The sequence below is a fragment of the Battus philenor genome, unplaced genomic scaffold (assembly GCF_028537555.1).
Source record: "Battus philenor isolate CCGP_79_NKW_IND1 unplaced genomic scaffold, ilBatPhil1.0.hap1 SCAF_19, whole genome shotgun sequence".
Classification (NCBI taxonomy): domain Eukaryota; kingdom Metazoa; phylum Arthropoda; class Insecta; order Lepidoptera; family Papilionidae; genus Battus; species Battus philenor.
Genome location: NW_027181681.1, coordinates 6,637,705 through 6,656,305, shown reverse-complemented (window position 1 = coordinate 6,656,305; position 18,601 = coordinate 6,637,705). Strand labels below are relative to the sequence as shown.

Genomic DNA, 18,601 nt, shown 5'->3' with positions numbered 1-18,601 from the left:
TTAGTTTTGTGTTTCGTTTATTGCAAGAGTACACGACCTAACATGACTTTTTTTTGTTATAATGACATCCAATATTTGACAAGGCGTAGGGAGGGGCTTTTGAAAAAGAAAAATGTTGTTTTCACAATTTTATTTCCTCATAACTCTTAATGTAAATATACAAAACAATAGCCTAATTGGTCGAGTAGCACTCGAGTTTTAGGTTAGAAACACTTGGCATATATGTAGAGCTTTATAAGATAAACTATTAGAAATAAATAAGGAAAATCTATATCCATATATTTTGAACATCTCAGAAATCATAATCTAAAATAAAAGATCTATTACGCATAAAATCACTGTCCCTATTAGTCAAGAAAAATGTCACATAAAAATAATAACAGTATTTAGAAGTAATGCGCTGATCACTTTTACATTAACCGTGTATTTTAATTACAGATACATTATACCCGCGGACCTATTCACGGACCCAGAGGAAGGCACGAACCTTACATTTACAATGTACGACTCGGAGAACGTTCCGTTAAGCAAAAACTCATGGATACAGTTCATTCCTGCCAAACGTGAAGTATACGGATTGTAAGTTTCATTTCATCAAATACAACAAAAATCATTAATTAGTGATTTCATAATCTGCCTATTACTGTTATGGTCAGGGGATAATAGTAATTATAAATTTTAAATATAATGTCATATTTCATTGAAATATTTTTATGCTTAGTTAATGAAAAAAAAATGAATAAAGTCTTCCGCTTTAGAAATACAGTTAAAGTTTATTTAGTTTTATTTAGATTTCGTTTATAACACCAGTATGTATTACTGTATAAAGCAAAATACTGTATCCAGGCCTCTAGAATCACATGTGTCCCGCTGGAACTTCATAGTTGAAGCTCAAGATAGCGAAGGACTGGTAGCCAGAGGACCTCTGGACATCACGGTGCAGCAGCACAAGAGCGGCAGGACTATCAACCACCAGTTCGTCATGGAGTTCAAACTGACGAAAGATTACAGTAACGCAATAGACTGGCAGATCAGGGCACTGGAAGGCATCGTCAATCTATTTAGAGACACCGACATGGATCACCTCACGGTACTGAACGCGACCGACAATGGCGATCTCTGTGAATATGTTTGGACGAACGATACACTGCCAAAGGATCCGTCCTGCCCTATGGATGACATTAATAGGCTTATGAAGGTACATTTTTAAAATCTTACATTTTTATTCATAAAGAAGGCCATTGAAACCGAAAGGTTTTAGAGTGGAGACCATAAGCCGTAGACCCTCTGCTTGGTGGACCGATAACATAGTTGTGGGCAGCACAAAACTGGTCATCGTGGTGATCTCTGTAGGAAGCTATCTTGCAGTGGGCGTCTATCAGCTGATATGATGATGGTATAAATTAATAAGCATAAAAGTTTCTTCCGAAACCTCACCCTAGATTTCATCTAACAAAAATTATATTTTGGTTTCAATCATTGGCACTTCATTAGGTTACAATAAATAAGAAAATTATTTATCCCTTTAAAATAGTGTACATACTTATGTCTTGTTAAAAGTATGTTATGATTATAATCCATTTTTCAGTTTTACAAAGTATTGTTTAATTACTTGCTGTAATTCCAAATCAAAAAATCACTATTCATCACTGCCCACGAGACGTGACTCTGTGTTATCGAATCAAAACATTCTTACAGATAATGGAGTCGGAAACAGAGAGCGGGTCTCCGTCGGCGGCGTTGGCACGGGCCATGTCTCCTGAGCTGAAAGTGAGTGCGGTACGGTGGAGAGGTGCAGGACGCTGCGCTGCCCCTCCGCGCACACGCCCACGCCCACCCGACACGTACCCGCCCGTCACGCGCAACCAGGTCGACCACCTCACCGCCACCGTCGGACACCTCCTCATCTACAAAGTGCCCGAGGTGCGAGACAATTTATTTTATCAATTTCTAACCTGAAGCTATTTTTGACCATTAATTAATTAAATGAATTATTTTTTCAAAATAGTGTTAGACTTTTAAATGCACATAACGTATTATCACACTTAACATAGAACATTCATGTACGCACTTCCTATAAAATACATTACGAATCTCAGTATGCCTAAATGTATGAAGGCAAAAAAATAGGCGCTGGTTAATCTATTTTGAGCACCGGTGAGATCAATAAGAAATAATCTAATCATCAGTAGCATCTTTTTAACTTAAAGCATCATTAAACTCTTCATTGTATTTGTTTTTGTAATGAAACGATTTTTCAACAACATTAACAATTATTGCCTTTAAATTTTTAGTGTGGTATTACTATCTCTGCATATCTGCGATGGACCGACCGCTAAATTATTATTTCATCTAGAAATAGTAGATAACTTATTACGGCTAAAACTGAAAAAATTATAAATGTATAAAGCAACGAAAAATATGTTTCAGGACACTTTCTTCGATCCGGAGGACGGTGGTACGCGAAACTTGGCGCTATCTTTACGACGCAGCGACCGTTCGGAGTTGCCTCCCACGCACTGGCTACAGTTCGATGCCCGCAATCAGGAGTTTTACGGGCTGCCATCTCCCTCCGACGAGGGAACCATGCACTATCAACTCGTATGTATCCTCTAAACAAAGAGGCATTTTGACAAAATTAGTTTGCTAGATGTAAAAAAGGTTTTAATGAAAAATATAAAATGTGGATTTCATAGTTAGTGTTTATATAACTTGACACCTTATAGTGACAAGATCTTTCTGGAAAAGTAGAGAACATTCGTCTCTGACTTGCTCCAAACATGTCTATCTTATCAAATCAAATTTAAATGAAAACCAACGATAAAATTCTGCATCAAATGATTAAATAGTTACACTATTATAATATGGTTTAGCCTAAGCAGCTCTCATAGCTTCATCAGAAACAAACTTGCCGAACCGGGGCTAGCTAAACTATTCTAAACCATTAGATAGAGATAGAAAACATGATCTAACGTAGACGCTAGTACTAAACGAGTAAAGTGTTTATTATGGTGGCAATACAGTTGCAACTTTATTAAGTTGGTGTTGTTCAAATTGAAAATATCTTTCTTTAAGTATGCATTTACATGTGCTTTTGAATCGTTGATTATTTTAACACTATAAGTAGTAAGCTACCACCGGCTCGGAACGCTGGTTTATTAAGAGCCGGTCAGAAACTCAACGTTCTTTTAAATAATATTTAATAATTTTCGATAGGTTCGTTATAATATTAACTATGTTAATGAGCCAACAATTATATATTAATTATCCTCATATTTCAATGAACTAAAAATTGTAATAATATATATTTAATAATATACTTAACTTAAAAACTTTAACTTAAAAAGGCGCTAATTCGTAAGAGATGTGTAAAATTATACTCATACCTGGAACTCTTAGCAACCGTTGACCACAGTTATTTCGGTTTCTGTCACGAATGTCACAGCTTGTTGTTTTCAAATTCTTTGCCTTTGCGCCGGATTACGTTCGGAAAGTAAAGAGCTTCCTAACCTAAACATCGGCGTAATTCAACTGGCGCCATATTGTTTAAAAGTATGTTCTTCTAGAGTTATTAAAAGCTTCGACTTTGTTTTCTCTATTTTTATGCAAGGTAATTAATAGTTTGTCGATATATTTAAATGGCATTTGAAATTCCCTAGCATATTTGAATTTGTGTGTTAAGTTTATTTAATGAAAACTTTTTATCATAATACGGCAAATAGAACACAAAAATGACGATGTTTTATCATGATTTCCAGATAGCTGAGGATTCCAGCAAGAAGAGTGCATACGATAGCCTAATCGTAGAAGTAGCAAAGGCACCAACAATCAGGCCAACTGTAGAGTTTCACATGACGCTCGAGTATCCTTATGCCAGCCTGGCCAATAATGCCAACAACAAGCGCAAGGTGGTTGAGAAGCTCGCTGCGCTGTTTGAGCAGAAAGAAACTGACAACATTAGGATTCAAAGTATCACCGACGGACCGACAACTATCATTTGGTTCGTACATAGTTATATATTTTGTCTATATACACATATATAATATATATATACCAAAAATATACATATATAGATAAGGTGAAGAAAAAAGTAACAAATTAGAGCATCACGGCACTTACTTTTTTGTTTGTAGGTATAACACCAGCTTGCCTATGGATAGGTGCCCGAAAAAGGAAATAGAGGAACTGCGTAAAATGATAATAGTCGACGAAAGAGGTTCAGTCGGGGGCAACCTGAGAGAACGAGTTGATCATATTTTCGACAAGGACTTCAAAGTGATGTCCATTGGACTGATATCGCAGGGTCTCTGTGCTGAACAGAACACTAAAACGTCCAAAGGCGGTCTCGTGCCAGTCAACGCCGGTACCAATCTGCACAACAGCAAGGCGACCAGCGCAGCTGACCCCGAGTACTCAGACTATTTAGTAACCTTCGTGATACCGGCGGTGGTCATCGTCTGCATGATCCTGGTCGCTGGAGTCATCGCCTGTGTCCTGTACAAGAGACGCCGCACAGGTAATATACAACAGATTATTATAATTATTAATAAAATCAATTAATAATTTTTAAATTGAAAACAATCAATTTCATTATAAGATCATTTGTTAAGTTTTATACTAATGTAATTGTGAAGAGGGTGGGTTGCTATTTGTAAGTAATTGAAGCACATAAACTTAATGGTTTATGAATTATGAGCTCATTCCTTAATTACAAGCAATACGGGAACCAGAAGATTTCGACAATACTGATAATGTCAGTTGAGTAGCGAAAAATATAAAGAATTAACACAAGTTGCGTATGCCGATCCATTTTTAAATTACACATAAAGTAATCACACCAATATTAACTGTTTCAGGTAAAATGAGCGTAGGTGATGAAGAGGAACGTCAGGCCTTCCGGTCGAAAGGCATCCCAGTCATATTCCAAGACGAACTAGAAGAACGAGCAGACGCGGAGCCTGTTCACAAAAGTCCGGTCATTATGCGTGAAGAGAAACCGCCATTACTTCCCCCCGCACCAGAATACAGAACCGGAGAAGATGCTCCCTATCGCCCTCCACCCCCTTTTGCGGCCTCCCGGACGCCGCCAAGACCTAAAGCCACACCTACATACAGAAAACCACCCCCATACGTTCCGCCTTAAAAACACTGCCTACACTTACCCACTTTTTACAGTACCGACCATGTTTCTTCAATGTCGCTTGTAATACACTAATGTGAAACGGGTCACAAAATACACTTAATCATTAGATTTTTTTCTAACGGCTGCAGCTTAACTAGTCGATACGATCCAGCTATTTCATTTGTAATATATTTATTTTTCTTTGACAAATTTTTCGTCGGATTATAGTAGCATTTGTTTCGAAGCATTTATTAAATAAACAATTAAGCGAATCCTCATAACGTAAAGAAAGGAATTGTGCACAATTTTGTGACTACGAATTTCTTATACAATGTAAGTGTTTGTCTTATTGTAGTCGTAAAATGTTTAGACATAACGTGGTATGCATGTTCATGGTGTTGTTTACATTCAATTATGTAAGAACTGAACCTTCACAATGAAAGGCAGTGTTAAGTAATTGTTGTTGAAGTAGCTATGGTTATATTAGCAAGTAGACGGAGGTCTGCACGCACGTAACATTTAAAAGTGTTTGTCAAGACACGTATTACGCAGCTAATTAATTTAACAAGTCGCACGCCGACCAGACCAAGTGAACAGCGACTGGGTATTGGCTAGATGTGTGCCATTGTTCGGGAATTTGTTATAATAAAATGTAATTTAAAATAAACATATCGAAAGTAACGTGTTAGCCTTTAGCTTAGTTCTTCCAAACATTATCTATGTGCTGTGTGCCGCGTGTGTTCGTTAAAAGAGCGCCGTGCACCGCACACAGTGCGCAGGACTTTGAGACGTAACGTTATATTTGCGTAAACACTGACGACAATGAACGTTGTAACTGATTATACAACTAATATTAGTTTTAGTCTACGATTAGATATTTTTAAGAGCGAAGTATCATTTTGTACTTGTCTAACTATTATTATAGATGTAAGATTAACAAATTGTGTTAATTATAGGGAACTATGAACGAAATGAGCTATTTAAAATATAACTTTTTATTTGGATGTATTTTTTTTCTATTGTATACTCATTTAGAATTTTTGCATTTATAGATCTTTTTAGCGTTACGCAAACTTTACAATTTGATAGGACAGCTGTTTTTTTCCTTTATTGATTTGTTTTCATTTGACTGTAGTCGTACTTAAGGATGTCCATGAGAACCGAACCATTTCTTATTATTTGATAGACTTACACTGGCAGTTATTACGTTAAACACTATTCATTACAACGCACATAATTTATCTAATTAATGAGTTTTCTAATTTAATAAAATGATCTAGTGACAAAGCAGTTTTATTTACAACTTTATTGAATGAATGAAGCTTAGTACTTCTTTTTAAACTTAGATTTTAAAGACCTTTAAAAAAGTTTGTGTTTTAAACATTTAAGGAATTACTCTGTGTATAAATATGTCATGTATTCAATATACAGTGTATATAAAATACATTTTACAAAGCTTCATTTTTAATATTCTTAATTCAAAAAGTTTTTTTTTTGGTTTTTGGTGAAAAAGTAAAGGAGCAATGTCATTCCAATTTAAGATTAAATCTGAGTACTTAGAAAATAATTACGAAGTTGATGTATACAGGTCGACTGATTTCATTTCAGTCACAGATCGCTGTTGTAGAGTTCTATAACGTAATTAAATGAACGTTGGATGGCAAGGATAAAAAAGAATAAAAACCCCACGTAAAATGTTTACGAAGAAACAAGGAAAATATATTATACACCTTTTTTAATGATTGCATAGTTCAAATACAACAAGTAATCGCTTACAACAATCGAGAACTACTTTTAACTAATGAATGCGTAAATTTGACTACACCACAAAATACTTTGTTAAATACTTGCTGAATATCTATAGCAACTATTATGAATTTTAGTAACATCTACATGTGTAGGTGAATCGATATCAATTACTATCGAAAATGTCAATAACGTTAAAATTTTAACAAGTTGTGCCTAAAGTTTACGTAAACATGTAGTTGACAGTTGACAACACTGTCACACAGAGCTGCAGTTGCTTACATAATCAAAATATTGAGTGATGTAAATTTGAAATTTTCAAATTTTAAACAATGTTAAGAAAGAAGCAGATTTATTAATTTTACATTTCAATAAAATTTGTCAGGCCTGAACACTATTCTGTAATATAAAATGCAATCATGATAAAAGTATTACAATAATGTTATTAATTTTTTTAGGTTACACGAAAACATTTTTACACAAATTTATCAACAAAAAATTGAAATTGTTAAGACAAATAAACAAAAATATTTCATATACAAAATAAGAGGAATTAAATCCTTTGGAGTATTTTTCCACTCACTTTCAGTTTGTTAACATTAAGTGTTTGGAATAATTTAATAAAGTCTACATAACGATAATGTACGGTTGCTGCAAAAATATACCTTGAACTTTACTTTTACGTAATCTAACGAACGCCTCACATATATAAGTAAAAATAGTTACTCTCGGATTTTATGACCATTGTATGCAAATGAAATGTAAAAGAATTTAATTGGCTAGCAATTAATATTGCTTATTGGATAATTCATGTCCGCTCTCTCAATAACATACATAGGCCTTATGATATAAATGGACTCGAAGCTATCTAGAAAATCAAATTTAAACTATTTAAAGCTAAGCAGGACGTCTAGAAACACATCTAATACAAGTGACAACAAATGTCTCATGCATACGCGCCATTAATTTCACAATTAACATCCGTACAAATAAATTCTTGGAAATATTTTGGAAATAATTTTAAAGTAACAATAAATTACTTTTTACCTACATTCTATTAAAGTCACATAATTTTCAATTTAAAACAATTTTCGAAAATAAAATAATATTCTAAAATCTTACATAAACATAATACTGAAAAAAAATTTATTCTACACGTGTCCGAATAACTTCACGTTATATTTGTGAACTTTCATAATAAAAAAAAAACAAAACAAAACACAAACATAAATTTCACTCAATTTTCAATAACATTATTGCACTAAAACTTTATACTTCATAACTTAATAATAAATATTGCATAAGCGTTAAAACCACATTTCGTGACGTAAAATTAAAGTCCTAAAGAGCTACAAGTAAATTAATTTTAACAGAAAAATAATAAGATCAGTCCGATGAAAAACGTTACTTCATCTCGCTGTTGTCCGGGTCACACAGGCGCGACGTCAGCGACACGAACAGATAGGCCGAGTCACAGTACCCACGCACCGGACATTGCGCTAACTACTGCCCTACGAATAACATTTTGACTAAGTTTTAAGTACGATTTGGTGCTCAAATTTAATTATGTAAGTGTTAATATTAAAGAACTAGAATTAATATTTCTCTAATCCACAAAATTCGAAAAATATGAATACGTATTAGTCTACACCTCTACGATAGTTCAGAATATAATTAATATGGTTTGTTTCATGATCTGCTGTCACAACGGTTTCTGAATACAGCCTTCCCTTACGGAACACTCCCTTTATTTAAATTTCATCGATTTTAATTAGCTATTATCATTAATAAAACGGTACAATACAGAAGTTGCCCAGTAAGACGAAATCGATTTATTTCTTATTTTAATGTGCGTTGTATCTGGCTCTGCACGGGATCAATGTTCCTGGATAACTTCCTGGATCGCTGCCTAAAGTTGTTTGCAGTGGCTACAGGCGGTCATGTTGGTTCGACAGATCACGGAGCACTGTCGTATTAAGTCTATTAGATCATAAGCATCTTCAAGTAGAACTCACGCCGCACCCATTTCTTCTCCAATTCTCTCATCAGTAACACTATTGTCCGTTATGTTTCGGTTGCCTGGAAGGTAAACATTTGTTAAATTAATTAATTTTACATTGATTTTTTTGTCATCAAACTGTGCTTTATTATTTTGCAATGCAAAATGTGTTCAACTCTCCTATTAATTTTAATGGCTTAACCATCCACGAAGAGTACTGGAAGGAAATTTACAGCGAAGCAAATAAAGCTTCATAAAAATATTAATAAAAAATTATGAATTTTTTTAAAATAGTCATATATATTTGAAAACATAGCCAAGATCGCGAGAATTCGCGATACACATACGACATAGCCACAACATCAGTGGGCAGCGCACATCGCACATGCAACCGAAATCTGTTCGTGCCAAAAGGTTTTCGTGTAGTTCTACGAGCGGGTCGACGCGGCACGGCCCCCCACTTCATGGACGATATAGTTAAGGTCGCTTGAAGTCGCAGAATGAGAGCCACGCAAGTCCCGTCGTGATAATCTTTGCTGATGGCCTGTGCCTGCCAGCGGACGTCTAACCGCAGACATGACGATGACGACGTCGCTAGAGAATAAATGAGAGTACGAAGAGAGCATGGTTCAATTTTAGGTGAGTGTGGGTCCGTACAGGGCGTGGAAAGATTACTTTTGCAGGGGCCGCGGTGCAGCGTGTCGACGACGCGGCCGGCGTGACAGGCGGCACGCTGTAGGCGGCACCACGACGAGTACGTGCGCGCGTCGGTGCCGCACAACACGCGGCGTGCGCCTCCACCGCCGCCGCCGCTCCCGCCCCCGCCACAGGCGCCACATGACACGCAGCGCGCACCGCTCGCGCCGCCAGCCGCACACCGCTGTCCCGCGCCGCACCGTATCGTCGCGCACGTCGCGTTCGCTGCAGACAACCGATCCCGTTACAAATCCCTCCCCATCTAGACTACCACAGAAAGGTAGACCTCGAAGTTGATAAGCACTCCCAGAAGCTCCTCTCAAAGAGCGAGGATGTTGTAGATGTCATCCGCAATATATGCCCCCGCAAAGCACCGGGCTGAGGTGATATAACCGGTCAAACTCCTTCCGACTGATATCATCCAGGTCTTAGACCTTATCTTTAACACTGACAACGGATAATTTCCCTAACAGTGGAAGAGTATGGTGGTCATAGGGTTTAAGAACCTGCAAACAACCCTTCAACAATCCATTTATCTCCTAAAGACTTTTCGTTCCAAACATTTTCTAGTCATCAAGTGCACCGCATTACAGAGCACATCCTCATTAAGCGAATGAAGGCATCCGTCACGGGAGCTATCTGCGACGAAGCTAAAACGTTCGACAAAGTCTTGGAACTGCTGACGATCGCCCAGTTCTTAAAACGGGCATCGATCCCTTATTTTGACTCTGCTGGTCAACACACAAACTTGTTGATTAAAGGTGCCGCTAATTCCACCAAAATAATCACACTTGGCCCGTTCAGACGACGCGCCGCCACGAATCCGAGACGTGTGCTCGAGTCTCCGGATGACACGACGGCCTTAAGACTTTTGCATGCATGTTAAAAAAAAACTTTTTACAGCCATTCGAAAACCAACCAAGTCGAAATCGAAGTCGGTATGTGTATCACCTGGGTCCAGGGTCGCTGTCCGAAGTGGTAGTACTGTTAGGCAATAGCCGTAGTAATTCGACTTGGTCGGATTCTATTACTTAAGCTCTGTTTAGCTCTCTGGGCACCGTTGAGTCGGAATGCTAAACGGGTATTATCGACTAGTGCCCAAGCCGAGGTCTACTCCAAGTGGGCCAGCATAATCATTCCATGCGTTCGTCTAAGACAGTGTTTCCCAACCTTTTTTGTGCCAAGCCCTACCAAAATCTTTCTAAAATTCTGACTTCCCCTATGTAACATATACAATTTTTATATTAAAACGAAAGGATTAAAAGCGTATTGAGTCCATTTTCGAATTGCCCTATTTAACAATCAAATTTGCCTCCAGTGGGGCGTTAGCCCCACGTTGGGAAACAACGGTCTGGGAGTTCGGCAGTCTTTGCATCGGTAAAGCTGTAAGTTTTTAGCGGTCATCGAGTTTCGCTACCATAGAAGTATAAGTAACTTAAGGCTACCGAGGAAAAAGGAGTAAGATGAGAGTTTTTTACTGAAGCGTACCTATACAGGATCCTTTGTACGCGAGCGGTAGAGCCTTGCCGCGCTCGCAGGCGGCGCGACGCAGCGCGCAGGCGCCCGCGTACGTGCGCCCGTCGACAGCGCATACGGGCGCACCCGCCACGTTGCACGCGCCGCACTTCACGCAGTGCGCGCCCAGCTCCGCGTCCAGCACGCAGCGCTTGTCGCCGCCGCAACGCACGCCCTCGCAGCTGCCCACTGCACACCACCAAGTTAGCTAAAGTTTGAGCCACACAAATACAATAACCATACCTAATAACGATCCCTATAAATTTGTATTCAAAATATCTTTATTCGAATAAGCAATTACACGATCTTTTGTATCATCGCTTTTTAAGATTATAAGTAATAAGGTACCACAGAAGGGCCCGCTAGAAACTCAACAGATGCTCTTTCTTAAATTTAACCATGTTTGATGTTTGATACATTATTATATCTATCAAATAATGAGTAAACGAGTAAACAAACCTAGTTATATATTAATGTTATAATAGGGTTTATTTAGTAACATGCTTTTAATTTTATATTTATGACTCAGAAAAGTAAAATTTAAGATATCTTGTGGAACTGCGTACAATTGGACCCATGAAGATTTGTTTACTTTTTGAAGACTAAATTTAAGCGCTATGAGTTTTATTTTTATTTTTTGTAATTATCATGTATCAGTCACTGTTTTTCAAAAAATAATTTAAGCTTTTGTGCAGAAATTTTGTAGGTTCGATTTGAACCTTCGTATTTTATTGGCCGCTTGCTAATCCGCTAGTATCTGCCAACGCCAAAAAATCGTTTTGTTGACAGACGAATGACTTCAAGCAACGTCCAAAGTGCAATACGACTTTTGCAACGGGCGAATCTAGGAACACTTCAGGATATCGTTCCAGTGGGTATATAAATAGCATTTAATTTAGGTTTTAAAAACCCCTCTCTACTTCTAAGATGTAAAGAACCTAAAACTTTAAAATGTTTTTCTGTCACATTTGCATTCGATCTATCTTTGCTCTACTTATATACATTAATTTAATTAAAATATTTACCTGGTTCATTGACTCGGATTATATATACAGCAGTAATAAACATAAACTACGATAAATATGCAAATTAATTAATAATTTAAAGGAAAATTGTTATAGAAATATTTTTTCCTAGTTAAAACAAAAAACATATTAGTATTCTTAATAATAGGTTGTCAAATATCTCCCTTCCGCTTTTTTGCTCTTTATTCAATGCTTTATAAAAAGTGTTACAGTGATCGGATTTAGTTCAAATATGCGCCGTTTTGTTCGATAATCTGTTTCCATCTAGACGGCAACTTCATAATACCTCCCTTGTAGAAGCCCCCCTCCTTATTTGCGAAGAACTCGGACAGCCACTTTTCACAAACCTCTTTTGAGTTTAACTTTACACCACCAAGGGCGTTCGCCATGGACAGAAACAGGTGGTAATCACTTGGCGCTATGTCCGGGCTATATGATGGATGTGATAAAACCTCCCATCCGAGCTCCCGTAGCTTCTGACGAGTCATCAACGAAGTGTGTGGTCTGGCGTTGTCCTGGTGGAACACTACACCCTTCCTGTTGGCCAATTCTGGACGCTTCTGGTCGATCGCCTGCTTCAAGCAGTCCAGTTGTTCGCAGTAGACGGTAGAATTAAGCGTCTGGCCATATGGGAGCAGCTCATAGTGAATGATTCCCTTCCAATCCCACCAAACACACAGCAAAACCTTCCTGGCCGTCAATCCCGGCTTGGCCACTGTTTGGGACGATTCACCGGCCTTCGACCACGACCGTTTTCGCTTGATATTGTCGTATGTGATCCATTTTACGTCGCCAGTCACCATCCGCTTTAAGAATGGGTCGAGTTCGTTCCGTTTCAGCAGCATATCGCAGGCGTTGATTCGGTCCAGAAGGTTTTTTTGCGTCAAATCATGCGCCACCCAAACATCAAGCTTTTTTTTGTATCCAGCCTTCTGCAGATGGTTTAAAATGGTTTGGTGACTAACTCCCATCTCCTGGGCGATGTCACGAGATGCCACATGCCGATCTAACTCGATGTAGTCCATGATTTGATCGGTATTTGTCGTCACAGGTCTTTCGGCGGTTGGCTTATCCATGGTGTCGTTTTCGCCGGCTCTGAATCGTCAAAACCATTCCTCCGCGGTTCGAAGTGATAGAGTACCATCCCCCAAAACACCATTAATCTCACGGAACGTTTCTCTAGCGGATTTGCCTTTAACGAAGGAAAACTTTAAAATAGCGCGAATTTCGGCGTTAGTGAACTCCATGTTTACACGTCTATAACTGTTGAACGCAATATCCAAACTAATCATGCATAGCGTCGTTTTGTAGGTTATGTCAAGACCTTTCAAATTATGTATAGTATTGCCAGATACGAGCTCTGTAGCGCTTTGTACATAGCCGCGAAATTCAAAAGACAAAAAGGCGGAAGGGAGATATTTGACAACCTTTTATGTATAAAATCCAAAAGGAATGACGATGAAGACTACACGAGCATTAGACCGCAAAGCAACACGCACTAGCTGGAAAAGCGATTGTTACTTTGCAAGGCCTTAGTGGTTGGTGTAGGATTTCTACACAATTTTTATACTATGTATAACTCAATGAATCAAAACATGAAATAAAACTCCATCTGCTGACTAATGTATGCATTATAATTTGACGATCGAATTCAACGTCGAGGTTACAAAAATAAATTAGTCATGTCGGTTTCACATGCATCATTGACCAAAAAGTAATAAAACTTTCGTTTATACTAAACTTCAAATTAAAAGATGTCGATCATTTGAGAAAAAAAAATCCACTCTTCAGTATCAGAAAACTTGATAAATTCACAAATATGTTCTTTCCACGAATTATAGTCTTTTGTGAAAGATGACTTCTGAGTCAAAACGAAGATCGAGAGAATCCCAAAGGGGAAATTTGATGAAGAATTAAAGTGTTTGATCTATTCTTCAAAGATCTAATGAAAAGTAGGATGTAATTTAAAGCGTAGATAAAGGCAAATAAATCGGACAAGTCACATGCACGGGCTATTCTAGCCACTTAAAAAAAAATTTATCTATCCAATCTGATTATAATAATGATTTTTAGACTTAATTTTAAATTGATTGAATTCATTACTTATCTCAGAATAACTCGCGCCTTACGTAAATGCCTTAATTTGCAACGGACCAGATGTTTTAAGGGTTAGCCAATTTTCAACACCGAGCGGCAAGCGTACAGGTATAGCTTTGGAAATGCGCCAAAAGCAAAATAATTAGAGGCAGAATTTCCTAATAAATATGTACCAATAGTTACGTCGGCGACTTGGCAGTATTAGCGACACCGAGACAATTTCCACGAATATGCATAAAAGCGTGCAATCTGTATTCTTGCAGCTGGCAAGCGTGCACCTCAAGCATCACTCAGATACTAATTATAGAGATGAGAGCATAACAATCCTAATAATATATGAACATATAACATAAGCATGCACATATATGCTATTCATTAATCTTGCAATTTATTGTGATACTCTTGTCTCGTTACACATTTAGTTTATCAACCGTGACGTCTCGGACATATAATCAATTTTATGCCGCTTAATTTTTACGATTACAAAATAAAGAAAAATGATTGTCTTCTATAGAGAAAACTTCTATTTTAAAAAAAACAGAAGTGTTTACACAAATTATGGCTGGCTAAATACGAACAGGCGACGGACTAAATATGACTTATGTAAAATTATATAATGCCATGAATTTTTAGTACAAAACACTATAGTAAAACAAACGCTTGCTCTCGATGTAAAATGGTCCCATATGTGTATATATCACTCGCAAGTGCACGGCACCATTGCGGGCATTGCAGTGCTCCCAAACAGAGAATTGCACACTACCGCTTGGCGACAGAAATAAACGCCATCATCTTACCAGTGTAAAAATCAATGGTAAAAAGAATAAGACAAATTATACCGACAGATTTTATTCACGATCTATTTAAAATAATCTGTATTTTATTGAATGTTAGAAAGATGATGCTAAGATTATGACAGTATATGTTATATATACAAACATATAATAATAATATTTAGGAATGGAGAGTGGTCAGTGCGATGCCAATTATTGACCGATTTCAAATTTGGCAATATTTTAGGGTTTCACATAAACTATTGCCCCGAAAATTATCCAGACATATGACTCTGAACACGTGTGTAATTTTTGTCATATATTAAATATCGCATTAAGCGTATAGCTCTTAATGATTTTTTCTGGTTTATAAAACATTACTTCCGGAGTTACACCGGACACTTCCTCCAACTGTCACCTTCACTATGATAACACGTTCATTAATTAAATTATTATCAATTGCTTCCAACATTGTACATAAACGGTGTAAAACAATAGGGTATAAACACATAAATTCAGATTTTAAGATCTGTTATAGATTGACTTGGATGAAGTTAATATTGTGAGAAAATACGTGTAAACGTGTAAGTATATATGTATATGTATATGAATATCAAACAATATATTAATTTTTTGTAATATATTATATTACAAAAAATTAAATGTCTCCGAGATTTTAGAGTGTTTTTCTTTAAAAAGAAAAACAACGTTCGAGGCACATATAGAGAACATGTATGAAAACAAGTTTGTTACAAGTCATTAGTAATTGAAAATGTTTCCAGAAATCTTTAACCAAAGTTGTATCGTGGAATGCTTCTAAATTGCATAAGAATATTGTAACGTGTTAAGGAGTCCGCATTTTTCCGTTTATAGAATATTGAAACGAATCCAAAAAAAATTGTGTGGCTCTTATCATACTAGAAAGATTTGGTTAAGAAACTTGAACCTTACAAACTGTTTTGGGCATTAGTTTAAAATTTAATTCCAAAGCAAAAGTTTCGTCGAGCAATAAAAATGATAAAAACGTCTGCGTATGCATTCAACTCTCTAACGCACATTCGTTATAAATATTTAAACGGATACATTCGCGACAGTGACATATTCGCTGATGTTTTACATCGGTTCAGCTACAATGTTCGAAATTGTCTACCTAATTTTATTTCGTTCTTATCCCTAGTTACACGGCTATAAACTTACCCGTATTTGTGTTGTCGTTTTTTACCTTTTTATATTTTGTCTTTGTAATGTTTGTACTTTAGTTGTGCTACGGTTTTAATATTAGTGTTTAAATTTTATATTATTATTTTAAAATCGTGACAATTGTTAGCAGACCCTATTCAATAAAATAAAAATGAAAACATCTAATAAACGATAAAATAAGAATATTTTGCGATTGTATATTTTCTAGTCCCAGTATCATCAGTAACATTATATTCTTTTATTTACCGTTCGTTCAGTTTCCGTTTGGTTTTACTTAATAACGTAGTAACACAGTAACACAGACGACAGATTTATCATGAAACAAAAGCACCATATATATAATATATTTCTTACTATTTCAAACTTTATTTTCAAGCATTGAAGAAATCATTCGAAACACCCAGTTAACCAAGAAGGAGGAAATAAGATGTAAAAACATTAACGACATGTTCTCCACAAATCTAGGTAAAGAAGTTTTAAATGTTGGATGTAGTAATGGCAAACATTTAAATTTAATACAGGATGCTGAAAGCTTCGGCAGTAAACATTTTTATGTATTTATATAAAGTACGATTTCAAACGTTAGTGCAATCAATTTAAACGTAAAATGGAACAGTAAGGTCATTGTTTTTTATATGTTTAAGAATATCGTAAGCACAATGTATGTTTTTAGGTACATAATCTTGCAGACGTGTACATTAATTACGAATATCTGTATTGCTACGTTTAATTATACATGGTTGATACATAAGAGAGGAAAATAAAAAATACTTTCGATAATATTACATGATTTTAACAGGTTTATAGAAAGTTTCGATAAAGTACAAGAAAAAACTGATACACAGGTTTGGTTTCGTTTTAGTGATACATTAGCGTTATGCTAGCGGGTCTCATCATAAAATATCACCTTGCCAACTAATTTATCAAGATTAGGAGGTTGCTTCTTCTATACCAGGCAAATTAATTTCGTCGACGTTTCAACCCATAGATGAACCTCACAAGGCATAAACCTTTCCCAAATTATATTAGATTGTATCCCTGGAATTTAACCCGCGACAACCTATTATCGCAAATCGCGGTTCTCTATCTATTTCTATGATGGAAACAAAGCGCGTATATAGCGAGAAATAACCAGGCCGGGCCAGCTATGTACAAGTATTGCATAAAACAGAGACTCAAATGCTCGTGGCTTTGCCGCAACTAAGATCGTCTCTCGCGGCCGTATTACATTACCACCGCACCGCAGCTGCAGCGCTAACAATTGCTATAGACGCCAATTATGTTTTATAGTCCCAACTTAAAACTATTCCTTTAATAATATGAATTTATGTGAAAATTCTTGATTTCAGCCATACCAGGGCGAACATGTAACGCGTGAAACAGACCTCTTTCCAAAGACTACGATTCGTTTTCCAGCATGAGTCCGGTTTGAATTAGCGGATGTAAATTATCTTTTGGTTTTTTATAATAGGATTCCTCGCAAGGTGTTCGTTGTGAACAGCGGTGATGTCACCTTCGCGGCGCCTATTTCTGCTCGTAAACAGCAATGCGGTATTTCGGATAAACAAAATTCTCGTACTATTCATCCTGTGACTCATGCAGTGGACGCAAACGCAATGATGTTGAGAATTTTGAATGTCTTTACCCCGGAATACGCTAACAAACTAATTTTAGTCACGAAGCGTAACTCTTATTAAATGACCATTTCTTCCATCTAGACTATATTGTATGACATAACTAACAAATCCACCTAACACGTCGACAATATCAACAACTGAAATCAACTTTACACTTGTAATATTTCCCGTGAATTTGTATTGAAAAACAGCGCCTACCCAACGAATGGAACATAAGAAAAGATCTCTTAGCTTTTAAGAGTGATTTCTTAAAATAAATATGTTATGTATTGTATATATATAGAACTTCATACTGAATTTGAATTCTTATAACTATCACACTTATCAAAGGTAAATATAAACAATCTCAAATATTAGGTTGAAAATAATGAGTTTGCAAGTACAATAATCTAGCTCTTTTTTAACATTTTAAAATCGAGGCAGAACGACCTTAACAATGTGCGATATATCTTTAAATTTTTATATGTTTACCTTACTTCAGAATTTGATAAGTAAAGTCAAGGGACACAATTGATGAGACGTCATTTTAAGTTTTAATTTTATAAAATAATAGACCAGTAAAGCAGCGCGCCGTGACGGTTTAATACTGTATTAGCAGTCAATAATAATAAAGAAGGCCATTCATGTTCCAGTGGAAGACGCAGGCCACTACGCATAATGATAGGGAGAGGACGTGGCGTGGTCGACACGCTGCCTCAACGAGGCGGCGGGCGTTGCACTTACGTATCTTTGGAAAATGATATAATAGGCCAATTAAACCTTTCCAGACGAGTACAGAAGCATTTGCTTTA

The 18,601-nt window shown here is 36.6% G+C and overlaps 2 protein-coding genes across 6 annotated transcripts in view; one reads left to right on the top strand and one right to left on the bottom strand.

Annotated features, from left to right (window-relative positions):
* The window catches only part of Dg (Dystroglycan), a 92,236-nt gene extending 85,833 nt beyond the window's left edge, over positions 1–6,403 (top strand). For all 4 annotated transcript variants that reach the window (XM_068763961.1, XM_068763962.1, XM_068763963.1 and 1 more), the window contains 7 exons: positions 439–579; positions 847–1,198; positions 1,699–1,923; positions 2,431–2,601; positions 3,759–4,000; positions 4,134–4,516; positions 4,857–6,403. In XM_068763961.1, the coding sequence (XP_068620062.1) occupies positions 439–579; positions 847–1,198; positions 1,699–1,923; positions 2,431–2,601; positions 3,759–4,000; positions 4,134–4,516; positions 4,857–5,143 (1,801 nt within the window). In that variant the 3' untranslated portion in view covers positions 5,144–6,403. The remainder of the gene's footprint in view (positions 1–438; positions 580–846; positions 1,199–1,698; positions 1,924–2,430; positions 2,602–3,758; positions 4,001–4,133; positions 4,517–4,856) is intronic.
* Positions 6,404–6,824: 421 nt separating this feature from the next.
* Fs (Follistatin) overlaps positions 6,825–18,601 on the bottom strand; it is a 30,336-nt gene continuing 18,559 nt past the window's right edge. Inside the window, exons 4-6 of one of the 2 annotated variants that reach the window (XM_068764166.1) lie at positions 11,052–11,267; positions 9,525–9,788; positions 6,825–8,947 (exon numbers count right to left, since the gene is read on the bottom strand). In XM_068764166.1, the coding sequence (XP_068620267.1) occupies positions 8,880–8,947; positions 9,525–9,788; positions 11,052–11,267 (548 nt within the window). In that variant the 3' untranslated portion in view covers positions 6,825–8,879. The remainder of the gene's footprint in view (positions 8,948–9,524; positions 9,789–11,051; positions 11,268–18,601) is intronic. The other variant, XM_068764167.1, reaches the window with a different exon arrangement.